This window comes from Myotis myotis, unplaced genomic scaffold (assembly GCF_014108235.1).
Source record: "Myotis myotis isolate mMyoMyo1 unplaced genomic scaffold, mMyoMyo1.p scaffold_m19_p_20, whole genome shotgun sequence".
Lineage (NCBI taxonomy): Eukaryota > Metazoa > Chordata > Mammalia > Chiroptera > Vespertilionidae > Myotis > Myotis myotis.
Window position 1 is genome coordinate 22,587,708 of NW_023416325.1, and position 16,346 is coordinate 22,604,053.

At 62.8% G+C, this 16,346-nt stretch overlaps 1 protein-coding gene across 6 annotated transcripts in view; it reads right to left on the reverse strand.

Annotated features, from left to right (window-relative positions):
- Positions 1-971: 971 nt before the first annotated feature.
- Positions 972-16,346, reverse strand: part of GRAMD1B (GRAM domain containing 1B) — a 165,448-nt gene continuing 150,073 nt past the window's right edge. For 4 of the 6 annotated variants that reach the window (XM_036354129.1, XM_036354128.1, XM_036354133.1 and 1 more), the window contains 7 exons: positions 16,151-16,293; positions 13,958-14,061; positions 13,249-13,452; positions 11,741-11,831; positions 7,775-7,882; positions 7,374-7,563; positions 972-3,776 (listed from right to left, as the gene is read on the reverse strand). In XM_036354129.1, coding sequence (XP_036210022.1) covers positions 3,687-3,776; positions 7,374-7,563; positions 7,775-7,882; positions 11,741-11,831; positions 13,249-13,452; positions 13,958-14,061; positions 16,151-16,293 — 930 coding nt within the window. In that variant the 3' untranslated portion in view covers positions 972-3,686. The remainder of the gene's footprint in view (positions 3,777-7,373; positions 7,564-7,774; positions 7,883-11,740; positions 11,832-13,248; positions 13,453-13,957; positions 14,062-16,150; positions 16,294-16,346) is intronic. The other 2 variants (XM_036354131.1, XM_036354130.1) reach the window with 1 other exon arrangement.

Sequence of the window (16,346 nt, forward strand, 5' to 3'; positions counted from 1 at the left end):
CGAGGCCTCAAGTCACACAGAAAGCAGCGCCCATGCCCCTGACTGTCCCACAGAACACCAACCGGGGAGCTGGCGGGCCCTCAGCCACAGCCGGGCAGCAGTGAGGTAAGGAGGCTGGGCAGAGGTGGGAGGGGAGCTTGCTACATCTGTGCACATGCCTGCTCCCGCAGGAGAGCAGGGGCGGGAGAGATGGGTCCCAGAGAAACGACCCAAGGCGCATCTTCTGGGAGAAAACAGGAGTAGAGGGCGGGACCAGCCTGCGGCAGGCTGGGAATGAGGTCAAGATGCCACGTGGTGGATGGCATGCCGGTCCCACCGCCCAGAGGCGAGGGGTGGGGAGGAGCGCGCCGGGGAGAGAGGTGCTCAGGATCTGAACTGGCGCCAGGTAGGGGCAGAGTGTTGGGGAGCGGGGAGCGAGACCACAGCCCGCCACCTGGGGGACCAGAGGAGAGAGCTATTTCTTCAGGGGATTGGGGGGGAAGGATGGGCTTTTTGCTCCCCTGCAGAGCCACAGCAGAGCCTGGTACAGCACAGAAAGGACCCTTCTGATACCACAAGGCCCAGAGACTCTTCCCCTTGTCTTTCTGCAAGATTCCAGCCTAGAGGTGCTGGGGCGAATGCTCAGGCCTGGTCTAAACTTGGGCCGGGCCGGCCCTGGAGAGGACCCACTTCTGGCCGAGCGCTGCCCCCGGTCCCTCGGCCCCTCCTGTCTCCCAGGTGCCTAGTGTCAGTGCCCGGGCACCCATGGCTCTTCGCCAAAGCTTCACGCTTCATCCGCCCCAACAGGGTTTGGGATGAGGCAAGAGAGAGAAGTGCAAGAACCAGGAATGTCTTCTCTCCACTGCGTCCTCCAGAGAGAAGGAGGAAGGTACCAACAAAGGAAGCAACACCACTGAGGTTAACACTGAGCTTGCGGGGAGCCTCTGCGCTCTGCCTCCCCCCCCCCCCCCCCCCCCCCGCCAAGTCTCCCTAATCCTCCCAGCTTATCAGAAAGGAAGCTCAGCTACCCTGGGTTTCCCAGAGCCCAGACACTGCCCTGCTGCTCCCCTAAACACCAGGGGGCTCTAGCCCGAAGGGACCCTTCCAAGTCCAAGAACGCCCAGCCTCACCAGCCTCTGATGTCCCTCCCGACAGCGCCAAAGCAGAGCCCCCTCAGCGGCCATCTAGGCCAGCCCTGTCCCCGGGGACACAGAAGCTCAGAGAGGCCGAGCCAGGACTCAGCCTGGCCTCCTGGCCCTCAGCTCAATGGCCTTCAGAGACTCCACGCTGCCCATCTTGCTGGCCCAGGAGGTGGTCCCCTTTCCCAGGGCGGCTGGTGGGGAAGGCGAGGAGCTGTAGACAGGACTGGCTTCTCCAAGGCCGATCTTGTGAGCTCCTCCAGGTAAGCTGGAGTGAGGTGCAGACTCGACGAATGTTGTGAAACCTCTGACGGTGAGCACGGCTCTCAGATGTTTGCCGCTGGATCTAGCAGACAGGCGGAGCTGTCCAGCCAGCATGGCCGGGAGAGAACGCACGAGGTGATGGTTCCCCTGTGCCCTTCAGGCTCCGAGGCGGTGCCAGTGCTGCTGCGTTTCTCGCCGAGACCGCCTGCACGGTGGTGCCTTCTCTTCACCGGTTACTGAGCGAGACTGGGCGGAGCGGTTGGTTTAAAATCAGAAAACCGTTAGAACAGAGAGCACCCACGAGAGATGGTGGTGTGCACACTCTGCGTCCTGGGTTCCAATCCCCAGCCTCGGCTCCCTCCGTCACCCGCTCTTCCCTGGGATGGCCTGAGAAGTAGGAGCGCACAGCGGCTGTGTAGCCAGGCCCTGCCAGCACCGGCCCAGCCGAGACCCCGCTGTGTCCTACGAAAGGGCCCCAGGAACCCTCATCACGGCAAGGTTTAAAAACAAACCAAACGTGCGTGGGACAAATTAGAGATTTACCATCTTTGCTTTTAAGTTTCTGGGACTGATTGGCCTCTGGCTACCTCTGTGGACAGTTTGCAGCAGTCGCACTGCTCACAGGTGTCCCGTTCAGTCCTGGGCAAAAGCGACCAGTGGCCCCTGGCCTGTGACCCTCCACGGACGCCTGAGGGAGGCGGGCCCCATGCCGCCTTCTCCTGCTCCCCCGGGGGTGACCTGGGCACGCACAGCTCCATCTTCTCATCCTGCCTGTGCGCGATGACAAGGCTATGGTCTCAGGCTGAAATGCCAACCACCTTTCATTGTCAGGTGAGATGCTCAGGCCATTGCAGGAGAGGGACACGGGCTGCCTTCTGGGCGGACGGGGACAGTCTTCCTTTCCTGGGCCCGGCACGCGGGGCGCCTCCACAGCCCCTGGAGAGCCCTCCTTGCCCGGCTGTGGCCCATGCGCTGCGCCCTCCTGGGCTGGAGGGGCCCTTGTTGGATGAAGTAGCAGTTAGTGCATGAGGGGCGACAGGCGTGTCCAGGTGGGTCCCAGTCAGGCACGTGCACGGTCCTGGGAGCCAACCCCAAAAAGGCCCGGAGCACGGATGGTCCTGGCCCGCGGCCTCCTCTCCACTCCCAGTGACAGCAGCCCCCTGGGACAGACACCAGGGAAGGAGAACGGGCATGGGGAGCGGCCCCTTGGGCGAAGAGACTCCATCAGGCTTTTCACACCCAGATGCACGCGTCTCTGCCAAACCCGTTCCCTCCCAGGGCGTCCGTCTTCACGTGCCAGGCGCCTCAGATGCTGTCTCCCTGAGCAAGCCGGGTGTCCACGGGCAGCAGAGGCCACTGGCACGGGTGCTCTCCATCACGTGGCATCTCTGCCGAGGCCTGCAACCGACACGCCGGGCACTCGCCCCTCACACCCGGAGGCCCGACAACACCCCGACTCTCCTGGACAGAAAACTGACAGCGCGAAGCGAAGGACCAGAGCCACAGACCTGACGTGCTTGAACCATGAAAACAGACTTAACAAGACCAAACACTCCACCCCGGCCGAGGGCGATGTGCTCTCGGGGCACAGAGAAAAATGAGGGTTTTAGGCACTAAAAAGGGACACTTCGCCCAGACCCAGCCTGGGAGAAGCGCGGGGAGACAGGCGGGGGCGGGGAGGGAGGGCGTTCCCAGCCCTTATTGGGTGCACACCCTGCACAGCTGGAGGCAGTGCGGGTGATGGAGGAGAGCATCCTTCCGAACGCAAGGCCTCCGGAGCCCGCAGCCACGAAATCCACAGGCGCAGCCTGCAGTCCATGGGGGGCAGGGGCTCACAGGGAGAGCTTAGATGGCGCTGCTGTCTCTGATGCTTCCTCGTTCCCACGGGAGCGCCTGCGGAAGTGTGGGGCAGGGAAGAAGAGTCCCTTTAGTTTTGGAAACAAATCAAAAGGGAATGAGGGAACGAAGCACCGTGAGCCATGCCCCTGGGACTTCTCTTCGCAGGCATCACTCGGGCTCAACAACACTTCCCTTCTCAGAGCCAAGAACGGCCGGCCAGGGCCCGGGGCTGGAGGACGGAGGGCGGGAGGGTCGGCGGTGGTGGAGGTGGTCCCTGCCCCTCGGCCGCCACCGGCCACACAGGAGGCGGGCCAGCTCCTCCCTGGTACATAGGTGGTGTCTCTTTAAAATCTGTATATAATATATATTTATACTCTGTATATATATATTTATATATATATATATATATTTATAGGTCTATGTACACGTATTGCACAGGCCTCCGGCAGCCCTGCTCCTGCCTGGTCAGTGGTAGCGGCTCCTCTTCTCTTCGCGTTCGGATGTGTAGTCTCGGGACCTGATGCCGTTCTGAAGGTTGATGAGGGAGTCCTTCATCTGCAAGACAGGGACCCCCAAGCCGGGTTGTGCGCTCAGTGGGGTGCCACGCAGCGGGGACCCCGCCATGCCAGGGGGCGACAGGGAGCTGGGCTCCTAAGTCAGGGGCAATTCTCAGGGACAGCCTCAGGCAGACAGGGCGCAGCGATCGGCACGGGGCCGCCGCACACGTCGCTGCATTGCCGCGTCTTCATGACGTGTGGCCTGCAGCACTGAATTTTCAGAACTCGCTCAGAGCATTCAGGTGCTGCCAGAAGCCACTTTGCTGCCACTTCTGTGGCCTCTTACTCACCCCTTCCACTCGGCGTCCCCCCTACCCTGACTGCGACATCCCTGTAGCGTGCATCCTGCCAGCGCTCCCCCAGCCTGCACAGCCCTTCTTACCCGTCCCAGCCTCTCCCATCTGTGCGGGCCCAGAACAAACCCAAACCTCCTCTCGCTCAACCCTCCCTTCCCCAGGGCCCTCTCACACTCGCTGGCCTGGGGCTGCAGCCATCTTTGGTGGCTTGGTTTCCTGTGTGCTGGGACTGCATGTCTCCTATCCTTAACCCTGGTGCCACACAGAGCACTGAGGCGGCTCCATGCTCTATCTGTGGCACTGACTTGACCTTCACGGGACCCCTAGCCTCCTTCAGGATACAGACACGCTCACTCTGTTAGGCTGTGACAGTCTGAATGGGCGGTTCCAGCGGCAGAGCCTTAAAGCGGCCTTCACACCACATGCTCACGTTCTGTCTCAGCAAGCTGCTCTGTCACAGCACCACAGAGCTCACGTTTCATGGGCGTGTGGCTCTAGGTTTTGAGAACCTCTGGCTTCTCTGCCTAATTGATCATATTCTTCTCTGGTTCTTCTGTATCCTCTGCTTAATGGAATTGAGGGCCCATTACTATCCTGATATTTAAAAACCAAGGGTCCATAACAACCGAAGGCTCCACCGACCAGAGTCAGTCCGGCAGTCAGTGCTGGGTTGCCGCAGCGACCCAGCATTGACTGCCGCTGCTGCAGGCGCGGCCCAGCACTGACTGCTGAGGGGGCTGCGGATCAGGCCTGGGGAGAGGCCCAAAGAGAGAGGCAGGGTCTGATCCGCAGCCTCCGTGGCAGCTGTTGATTAGCCATTGCCTCTCTCTTTCTCTCCTGGCTTTGCCAGCAGCCGTGCCTGTTTCTCTCTGGGCCTCTGCGGGTGGGGGTAGAGGGGTGACTGCTGATCAGCTCTGCTTCTCTAATAAGGCCTGGGCCTGGAGATAAGCCCGGAGACACTGACTGGCAGAGAAACTGACCAATCAGAACCAAATCTGGGTGAAGTGCGAGGAGCCAATGGCTGCCTAGAAGGAGGAGCTTTTGACACTGACTGGCATGGAAACCTACCAGTCAGAACCTAATCTGGGTGAACTGCGAAGGCAGGACCTAAGGTGGGGGATGAGAAGGGGGGTTTTAAGGGCAACAGCTGTTTGGTGTAAGGCAAAGGGGTTAGGGGCAATCTGCTGTTTTAATAACCAGTTTGGCAGTATAGTGCATATGGCTGGCTATCAGTCCAGATATAGGGGTTATGTATTTTTGTCTGCCAAGAGCATCTCCTCCTGCTGAAAAAGCCCCCAGGCCCCCCCACCCCCATTTAAGCAATCCTATCCTATATAATCTATCTATACTAATAAAAGGGTAATATGCAATTAGACCAGGTCGACCAGCCATCTTCTGGATGTCCGACTTCCTTCTGGACAAGGCCATGGTGGTGGGGGCCGAGGCAGAGGCAGTTAGGGGCGATCAGGCCGGCAGGGGAGGGCATCAGGCCGGCAGGGGAGGGCAGTTGGGGTAAACCAGGGTGGCAGGGGAGGGCAGTTGGGGGCAAGATCAGGCTGGCAGGGGAGGGCAGTTGGGAGCGAGATCAGGCCGGCAGGGAAGGGCAGTTGGGGGCGAGATCAGGCCGGCAGGGAAGGGCAGTTGGGGGCAAGATCAGGCCGGCAGGGGAGGGCAGTTGGGGGCGAGATCAGGCCGGCAGGGGAGGGCAATTAGGGGTGAGACCAGGATGGCAGGGGAGGGCAGTTAGGGGTGATCAGGCAGGCAGGCAGAGAGGTTAGGGGTGATCAGGCAGGCAGGCAGGCAGGCAGAGGGGTTAGGGGCAATCAGGCAGGCAGGCAGGTGAGCGGTTAGGAGCCAGTGGTCCCAGATTGTGAAAGGGATGTCCAACTGCCGGTTTAGGCCCGATCCCACAGGGGGTCCCCGATTGGACAGTGTGCAGCCTGGGCTGAGGGATCCCCCCCCCCCGTGCACAAATTTCGTGCACTGGGCCACTAGTTCTCTTATAAGTTACTTTTAAAGGTAATGAAACAAAACACCTATCCCAACACATCCCACCATTTACAGCAGCTGTAAATCTGACTGCTCCACGCTCCAACTTAAGGGGACCCATCCTGAAATAGAATTCTAGGGTTGGAAGAGAATGGGGTCATCCCCCCCATGTCTACAATAATAAAAGCATAATATGCAAATCAACCAAATGGCCGACAGCAGGACTGTCCGGAGGACCACGCTATGACATGCACTGGCGCAGGCCAGCCAAGGTGGGTGCGATGTGATTGGGTGGGGGGCCTGCCATCACCCCATGATCGCCCCACAGAGGGAGGCCCAGGCTACCTGGCCAGCAGCTCTGCAGCAGGTGGGTGGGGCCTCCCTCTGCAGGGTGACTGACCGCAGGGCTCCCAGACTGCAAGAGGGCGCAGGCCGGGCTGAGGGACACCCCCTCTCCCTCCAGTGTGCACGAATTTCATGCACTGAGCCTCTAGTAATTCATAAGTTCCTTACCCATCACCCCTACCCCCCCAACAGCCCTTCCAGGTGGAGGAATCTCAGTCCAGAGCAGCCATTCCCTCCCCGAGTAGCTCTAATCATGAGCAGTGTGTTTCTATGACAGCTCAAAAAGCCAATGCCCTCCAACTTCCAGCCCCAGGCCAGGCCTCTGGAGCGTACAGCAGGCTGCCCTGTTGGCCTCAGCATCTGCGGACTACCCTGCTCTCATCCGTCTTCCCTGGTCCTGAGAGTATTTTCAACTCCATCAGCCCTTCCTGATGCGACGGGGCTGCTGGACGCCCCCTACACTGTCTGCCCTCTCGTGGTGAGAAAAACTCTTCTTAAACGTGGCTCCAAAGACGGCCACGAGCCTCTAAACACATACTAGATGCAGCTAACGTTTAGAAGGAAGACAGCAGCTGTACTGGGGAGAAGATGCCTGGAGAAGACAGGGAACAGCCCTCTTCCCAGACGGTCAGGGCAGCCTCGGCGGGTGCCCTGGGAGGCTGTGTCTGCGCGCGTCCTGGGAGTGCGTGTTCAAGGAGAGCTGGGCGGACACGCTCGGGGTTATCAGAGGGCAACGGGTGGCCAAACACAAAGCCTCCTTTCATCTGACCACAGCTTTCCTGTTGCACATCAGAGCTGCTTCCACCAGCTCACTCAGGGAGGCCTTTAACGTGAGAACAAGGACGGCCTACGAAAGGCCTGGATGGGAGGATGCGGCCGGTGGGGGTGACGGCGGTGGCGACCTTCTCAGGACACAGGAAGGAGTCTGTCTCCAGGAGACGAGGGCCAGGAGGAGCGGGCCTCACCTGGTCGAGGAGCATCACCGAGGATTTGATGATCTCTCTCCACTTCTGCAGCTCAGTGTCGTGGTACTTTTGTTGGGACTCTAAGAGCTGGGCCCACTCTGTCTGCGACTGGGGTAACCTGTGGGGCGGAAGAAGGGGTCCCCCAGCAGCTGGAGTTATGCTCAGTGGACTGTCCTGTGCTCCCAGACCCCTAAAGGACAAAGAGTCACATCAGAGCGTTTTGCCCTCCGCTCCTGGCCCGGGGCCCGTGCCCTGAACCAGAGCAGACGCAAACTTTACGGCCAGTTTTCGGAGCTGGCTGATGGTCCCATCACAGAGGGCAGGGGGTTCCCACGGGGACCGGAGGCAGGAGCGAGGGCAGGGTCCGGGGCAGGCGAGGGTGGCGGCGAGGGGAGGGTTACCTTTCTTGGAGCCGCAGGCCCTGCCAGGCAGTGAGGGTCTGGGTGGTGTACTCCAGCGTCCAGAGCTTGTAGAAAAGCATCACGTTAAGGAGGACCAGCAGCACCAGGCTAGGACAGAGACGGGAGAAGCCCAGCCTGAGCGGCCACCTGAGCGAGACTCCCCAGGAGCGGGACCCCACCCAGAGGCTGAGTCCCTGGCCAGTGGGTCTCCTGAAACCCTGCGGCCAGTGAGCGAGACCCTGCAGCGAGTGAGCAAGTAGCAGGGGGGCGGGGGGGGGGGCGGAATTCTAATCTGGAAAGGTGTGGGGTGAGGGCATGGGCGGGGGCGGGGGTGGTCAGATGGAGAGGAAAGAGATGAGAGGGGAAGGAGGCCGTCAGAGCCAGTACCTGGAGTCGATCCTAATGGGAGCGGGGAGGAAAGTGGGGAGCAGGCTGGCTAAGAGACCTGTGTGGGGAGGAGAGACTGCGCTTACGCAGAGGCAGGGGACCTGTGCGAGGAGCCCTGGGAGCACACACCTCTGAGCACCAGCAGGAGGGGTGCAGGGCAGCACTGCAAGCAGCCTGGGATTTCCAGGGCGATCAGCGGGGCTAAGATTCCTTCAGCAGCCCCCCTGCGCGCCCCCGCCCCCCGGCACCGGCGGCACCACCACCACCACCACCACCACCACCGAAGGCAATGGCAGGAGGAATTCAGGGGGACTCCTGGCTCTGCCCTGGGAACCTCCTGATGTTGGCAGAACTGGCCTGAGTGCAGTCTGCCCCCTGCACCTGCCACAGGCCTAAGGGGTCCGGGGAGGGTGAGGCGCCAGGCTACAGGGAGAGGGGGTGGCAGGACAACCCTGGGGTCGGAGGGCCAGTGGGGAGGGAGTCACCGGGAGATAAACTTCTCCTGGGGCTCAGGGGCTGCCTGGAGGCCCCTCTGTGACAGTTCCTGGGACAAGGGGATGCAGACTCAGGCAAAGAGGGGACCCAGACGTGCAGAAGCGCTGCACCCCTGGCTCGTCACTTCACAGGTTAACTCTGATCAAGCCTGCCAGCCCTTCAGAGAGCCGGCTCCTCAACGGGACAAGGACACCTATGCTGCGGGTTGCTACGTGGATCAGAGGGCGGCGCGGGAGCATCCTGCACACGGGAGACCCTCTACGAGGCGTCGCCTTCACGGAGGAGGAGGCACAGGCACACGCAGGGAAGGGGTGGTAGGTGGGAAGACAAAGTGAACAGACGGATGGAGAGCACAACGAAAGAAAACCTGTGCTGTGCCTTCGACCTTACAAACTACGTGAGTGGGTGCGTGCGCACATGTGTGTTTGCATGTGTACATGTGTGTGCATGTGCGTGTGTGCATGTGTGTAAGTTGCTGAATTTCTCACCTGTGCATCCCACTGACACCTGCCAATCCCCGAGGCTACTCAGTGGTGTTCTCAGGCTCCCAGTCCCCACAGGCCCCCAATTCTGGCCGAATGTCAGGGGCCGGCCTACACCGCCCACCTTTCCAGTGGGAGCTGCACACCAGCTGGGCAGCTGCTCTGGGTCTTGCTCAGTGGAGGTCGCAGGAGGTCGTGTGAGTGCAGGCTCAGAAGTGCTCTGAGCAGAGAGGAAGGTGGGCCGGGCCGGCATGTGGGGCTCGGCTGGCCGGACGCAGGCCAACTGGCTGTTACAGCCCGTCCGCACGCTGCCCGCAGACCCCCCGGGCTGCCCGAGGAGGCCTGATTGCTGGGAAGCGGCCAAGCCCGAGGGCCGATGCCCGCCATGCGGTGAGCACGGGCGAGCGCCTTCTCTACTTACGCCACGTCCCAGCGTAGCCAGAGGGCAAACACCATCACCTGTGGCTGGTTCTCCATCCACAAACCTCACATCGGAGACTTGGTCTCAACAGCACGGGTAGCTTTAAAGCGCTGACGCTCAGTGTCAATCGTGCTGGTTTACAGCTGCCTTTGTGTTTAATGTGGTAAATATCTAGGCTTCCTAGGCCCCATTCAGAAGAACGTCACTTCTTGTTACACAGGGTGTGCGTATGGAAAAGCGCGGGCTATGGGTTTTACAATAACCTCATTAACTCAAAGACTGTCAGGCACAGGGCCCTGCTGCGGCCTGCCCCGGGCCTTCAGGGGTCGCCAAGGAGGCCGACCGGGAACCCGCCGGCTCCTGGCCTGCATGGGCGCCGGTCTGTCCTCAGCCCCACCTTCTCACTCTATCCCGGGTGATGTCAGCCACACCCACGGGGGCTGCTGCCTGTCAATAACCCAGCACCTGCGCCCACTTCCCTCCGGAGCCCAGGTCCCACCAAGCGTCCCTCCCCACCTGCGTCTGGGAACCTCCGGTTTCACCACGTTCCAGATCCCTGTTAGTGACACACCATCTACAGACGGGAGCATAGGCCCTCCCTTCCCTGTGACCAGCGTCCCCGCCCCTCCTCTCAGGCCGCCAGCACACCTGCCCCCCTGCCCCCCCGCGGTCACTCCTCCTGGCCTCTGGCCCCTAGGCCTCTCCTCTGGCTCAGGCATCAGTGCCTCCCGAGGGGAGGGCGAGGGAGGGGGTGGGAGCGAGGCTCTTCCAAATGCAAAGCCCACCCGCTACCCGGGCTTCCTGCCGTTTCCTGAGGGCGGGGCCGGGTCCTCGCTGCTGCCTCTCCTGAGACCTGGGGGTGCCCCCCGCCCCCTGTGCGGTTCACAGGAGCAGACTGACCTGGACAGCCCAGTGCCCGGAGAAGCGCTGGCGGAGCGAGCGGCTGGACAGCGCCCCCCACTCCGCCCGGGCCCCACGTCCTCACAGCACTGCGGCCAGAAAGGCGGCCAGGACGGGCCGGCCCAGGCGGGAAGAGCTGCCTGCATGGCCGCCCACGGCTCCTGCTGCAGGTGGTCGGAGGCCTGGCCGCGCGCATCCACCAGCTGTGCTCGCCCACCGCACGGCTCCCTGCTCTCCGCTCACGTTCTCCCAGCCCAGCACCCGCCGTGCGAACCACGGAGCCCAGTTTTACAGCGTGATGGCAGCGGCTCTAGATTGCTGACAATGAAGTCAGCATGTCCTTTTCCTGGGCTGGTCATGGTGTTGCCTGGCACTCGCCAGCGTGTGGGCCCGAGGGCACGGCTCTAATTCCCGGCACAGAGCAGACCCCAGAGCGTCTCTCGCCACAGTGAGGGCCCCTAATGGGCTCTGCGAGAGGCCCGGCGAGAGGCCAGGCCAGGCTGGGCCGCTGTGAACGTCCTGTCTGCACCACCCACTTGAGGCTGAGTTCCCAGAGGCCATGGGTGCTGCGTGCATCCTGGAGGCCTGGCATAGTAGCTGCTGGATAAGCCACAGGAAACGAAGCAAAGAGGCCAGAAATGACACACAGACACTGATCCGGAGAGGGGAGACGAGAGGACACAACCCCAGGACAGTAAGCGTGCTCATGCACCTGCGGGGACTGGGGAGGTGGAGGGTGGGGGGGAGGCAGCAGCAGGAGTGGGGTGGGCAGAGAGGGGACTGGGGGGAGAGGCGGCAGTGGGGTGGGGGAGAGGGGGGCAGGGGGAGAGGCGGCAGTGGGTGGGGGAGGGGGGGCAGTGGGAGAGGCGGCAGTGGGATTGGGGGAGAGGAGGTAGTGGGAGAGGCGGCAGTGGGTGGGCAGAGAGGGGGGCGGGGGGGAGAGGCGGCAGTGGGATTGGGGGAGAGGAGGTAGGGGGGAGAGGAGGCAGTGAGGGGGGAGAGGAGGTAGGGGGGAGAGGCGGCAGTGGGGAGGGAGAGGAGGTAGGGGGGAGAGGCGGCAGTGGGGGGGAGAGGGGGGCGGGGGCGAGGCGGCAGTAGGTGGGGGAGAGGGGGCAGGGGGAGAGGTGGCAGTGGGATTGGGGGAGAGGGGGGCAGGGGCAGAGGGAGCAGTGGGTGGGGGGAGAGGGGGGCAGGGGGAGAGGTGGCAGTGGGATTGGGGGGAGAGGGGGGCAGGGGGAGAGGCAGTGGTGGAGAGGGGTCGGGGGATCCTGGGGTCCTTACACACAGCTGATGACCAGCAGCAGCTTGGACACGCTCTGCAGGTGGAAAGCGTTGGGGGTGTCCTCAGGGATATGCCGTGTCTGTGTGGAACCTGCGGAGAAAACAGAGGCGTCACCATCACGCCCACAAGTCCACAGAGGCTGCCGAGACACTGGCTGCGCACAGAACCCCCGGGAAGGACAGTGGGTGGGGTCAGGCCAAGTGGATATTCAAGTCACCGAATAAAAGAAACTCAGCCGGCCCGCACAGCGAGGACACGTAGCGAGGACACGCAGCGAGGGCAGGCAGCGAGGGCACGCAGCGAGGACACGCAGCGAGGGCAGGCAGTGAGGGCAGAGCGGCCTGCAGCCGTGACGGGCGGGACGGGCGCTGGGCTGGGACAGACGCTGTCGGCTCGCGTCCTCCACACCGGCCATGCCAGTGCGCACCGGCTCAGGGCAGCGCTCGCCAGCTTCCCGCATGGAGGACGCAGCCTGGGCTGGTGGGAGCAGGGAGGCCTTGGCGGCCACTCTGCCCAGCTCCTGCCCCTCCCGTCCCGTCCGTTCCGGGGAACTCCCAGGCGTGTGGGAGCGCCGTGTGGAAACCCTGATCAGTGAGGTCCAAGGCCTCTCACAGGTGCAGGTCTCCATGCCTGAGGGAGACGTGAGGCTGGACGGCTGACGGAAGAGGGGGACGCATCAAGGGCGTCTGCTACCCAGTAGGGCGGGTCCTTGGTGGGCCCATGGGGGCCGCGTGGGGGCTGCCTGGACCCCAACCTCGGCTGGGAGGTGGTCACTGTCTGGGGCTGAGCTCTGGCTGCCCTGGCGCATTTCCTGACAACCTGGGAAGTGCACACTCGAGTCTGTCGGGTGCACGTGGTGCTCAGGCAGCTGGGGGCACCACCAAAGGCAGCTCTGCCCAGCAAAGCACACGGTGGGCCAGCAGGGGCTGAGGAACTGGGAGGGCAATGGCAATAGGAGGGCACAGAGACTTAGTGTTAACGGCTCCATGCAAGTGATACACAGCCTCTATGCAAGCGCGCACATGCACAGGCACACGCACACGCACACACACGCAGGCACAGGCACACACAGGCACAGGCACACACGCGCGCACAGAGGCACAGCCACAGGCACACACACAAACAGGCACACACACGCACACACATAGGCACAGCCACAGGCACACACACAAACACAGGCGCACACACGCACAGGCGCACACATGCACAGGCGCACACACCCACAGCCACAGGCACACACACAAACACACGCACACACAGGCACACACACGCACAGGCACATACACGCGCACAAACACAGACGCACACACACATAAGCGCACACACACGCACACACACAGGCACACACACGCACAGGCACATGCATAGGCACACACACACAGGCACACACATAGGCAGAGACACACACAGGCACAGGCGCACACACGCACAGGCACATGCACACACACGCACACACATGGGCATAGGTGCACACACGCACAGGCACAGGCACACGCAGAGCGCCCACCTGCCACATGCTTGGCCCTGCGGCCCACGTCCTCGTCGGTGGGCGTGGTGACGGGGCTCAGCACCTCCTCCAGGTGAGGTCCCCGCAGGTGGGCGTGGGGGCGCTTCCTCCGCCGCACGGCCGGGGCTTTGCTGGCCTTCTCTTTGGGAGACTGTCTGTGCGTCTCAGCCAGGTAGCTGCTCTCCATCTTGGTCAGCTCGCTCTCTGCCAGACGGAGCCGTCAGCGGCTCCCTGCCCACTGCCCCGCCCCTTGCCTCTCCCCCTCCCCTGCCCTCCCGCCTCCGGAGCCCCCATCTGCCCCCAGCAAGGCCTCCCTCAGGAGCGGGGGGCGTGGACAGGGAGGGCCTGCGGGGACCCAGCCCAGCCCAACCCCTGTGGGTCGGCCATGGTTGTGTGGCGACGGGCTCCAGCCACCTGCACGCTCAGGTGCGCCGCTGAGGGCATCGCGCTTCCCTACGGTGCCTCCACAGCGTTTCCCGCCACCACCCTCTTCCCTGCGACGGACCTCGGGCTCCCTGCAGGGTCACAGGTCCCGGGACACGGCCCAGAGCAGGCGGGCTCTGGGACGGGCACGTGCTCACACCCGGGCCACACCTGTGTGCGCTTCGGGCAGGCTCAGGGCCCGTGACCCTCCACTGTGCCCGCCGCTCCCATTCTCCACGTTTCCTCCCCGGAACGTGCCGGCCGCCCGGGTCCCCGCGGCGCTCACCCAGGTGGCGGAAGTAGTCCTCCAGGCCGCTCCAGAAGTTCTTCTCGATGAACGTCTTCACCAGCCCCCAGGGCTGCTTGCGGTAGCGCAGCTCAGTGGAGACCCTGCGACAAGCCAGACCGAGGTCAGCGCTTCCCGGAAGGTCAGCCGGGGCCCTGGTCCGGGGCGGCTCCACGCACATCACCCCCACGGCCACCCTCTGAGGTCGGTGGCGCCAGGGCTGTGGCCTCGCTTTTAGGAGGAACCTCCCTGAGTCTCAGATATCCCCGCCGACGAAGGCTACCGAGGCGCCAAAGCCGGGTCCAGAGGGATCTCACGCCGCCACTGCCTCCGCGGTGCCCGAGGGTGCCCAGCAGCCGCCAGCCGTGGCCACCTCTCCTTCTCCACCGGGCTCTGGGCTTCATCGCTTCTCCCTGGAGGAGCACCAGCCTGGCTGCGGCCGCCCCTCCCGCCTCATGTCCCCAGGCAGCCGGGGCCTGTGCCTCTCCCCAGCTCATCCTCATCCGCCCGACTTCCTTCCAGCTTGTGTCCCTGCTCCAGGCTGACTGTCCTGCCCGTCTTCTCCCTCAGGGACGCCAGCCATGCCTGAGCCTGCGGTGAGCTGCTTATGCAGCCATCGCCGCCCGCCCACCACCTGCTCACTGGGCTGGGGGACCCCTCTGGAATGTTCTATCTGGGGAACAAGCTACTGTGGTGAGAAGTGCACAGAAAGAACAGCCATTCAGAAGCTCCTCCAAGGAGGCGGGAGTGGAGAACCCAGACACTGTGGGGAAGAGGTGGGGGAGGAGAGCGAAGGGAGGAGGGAGGTAAAGGGAGAGAAGGGAGAGGAGGGAAGTGAAGGGATGGGAGGAGGTCGGGGAGGAGAGCGAAGGGAGAAGGAGGGAGAGGAGGAGGGAGGTGAAGGGAGAGGAGGAGGTGGGGGAGGAGAGCGAAGGGAGAAGGAGGGAGTGGAGGAGGGAGGTGAAGGGAGAGGAGGGAGGTGAAGGGAGAGGAGGTGGGGGAGGAGAGCGAAGGGAGAAGGAGGGAGAGGTGGGAGGGAGGTGGCAGGAGGAGCAGATGCTGAGAGCTGTGCAGACAGCAAAACAAACATCTTGTCAGAAGGCGATGAGCAGGTGCAGCCCTTTGTCGGGTGTGGTGTTCAGATCGTCCTGGTTCCAGGCATCTCTCTGAGCTTCTCACTAAGCAGCGATTTTATTCAAACGACACGAGTGAGTTCCCTCCGTGCAACCAAAGCACCGTGGCCCGAGATCAGGTCTGTAACCGTCACTGGGGGGGGGCGGGGGGGGGATTTCTAGCCAGCTAACGGCCACGCGTCTAAACGGAAACCATGACATTGGAGCTTCTTCCACATGCGCTGGAATCTTTGCGAATTTAAGTTACCACCATCTTCTTTACAAACCCGGAGGGGTCACCAGCAAGTCTGACTTTACACTGGGCGACCAGCGTTAACATGTGAGGTTTGTGGCTACAGACGCCCGGCGTGTGGGGCAGGTCCGCTGCTGGCGTCTAAAGACGCTTATGGAGTACAAAGGGCCAGGCTTTCCAGGTTACGGCTTCTTCAGATTTCAGGGTCCAAGCTCCTTCCTCCTCGAATGCACATCCCAGTGCCCGGACCGGTCCTGCCCACGGCAGATGCTATCACTCACGCCATCACCCGAGGCATGTGCATGCTGAGGGCCTAGGCCCTGAGCTGAGGGCTGGGAACAGGGGCCCCGGGGCCGGCCCTGTGCCGGGCTCGCTGTGCCAGGGCGTGCGTGGCAGGTGGCGCCGCCGGTGGAAGGGGCCGAGGCTGGCTCCTAGACCTGGTCTCAGGCTCACAGGGAATCTGACTCTTGGCAAAGCTACTCCACTTACAGCCCTTGTTTTTAGTCTGAAAAGTGGGAATAAGCCCACCTCCTTTGGTCATTCTAAAGAACGCACCTTCCAGACAGCACTTTAAAACCAGACCACAAGCAGCAGCAGCAGCTACAGACACTGCACTACAGACAAGCAGAGCGCAGCGAGCAGGCGCGGTGAGAACAGCCGTCAGGACAGAGGGTCTGAGAGCGACTGGAAAGAAGGCGGAGAAGGGACGGCCAGCAGGCCCATCTCCCACCGCCTCCTCCTCCTTCCTCGGGAGCAAATGCATGTTCCCCGCGTAAGGACCTCGTGAGCGTCCTTCCAGACCCTTCCGGCGAGCCGCGGCGAGCGCACCTGAGCCGGCTCTTGCTGCGGGCCACGCGCGTGAGCGTGTAGCGGTTGACGGTGTAGAAGTAGTCGTGGTAGGGCACGTCGTGGGTCAGGACCTCGGCGTCCACCACGTAGCACTCGCTCTCCTGGCTCGCCTTGTACATGGTCTGCGGGGAGGAAGCGCGGACATGCGGCCGAGGAGCAACGCGGGGAGGGACCC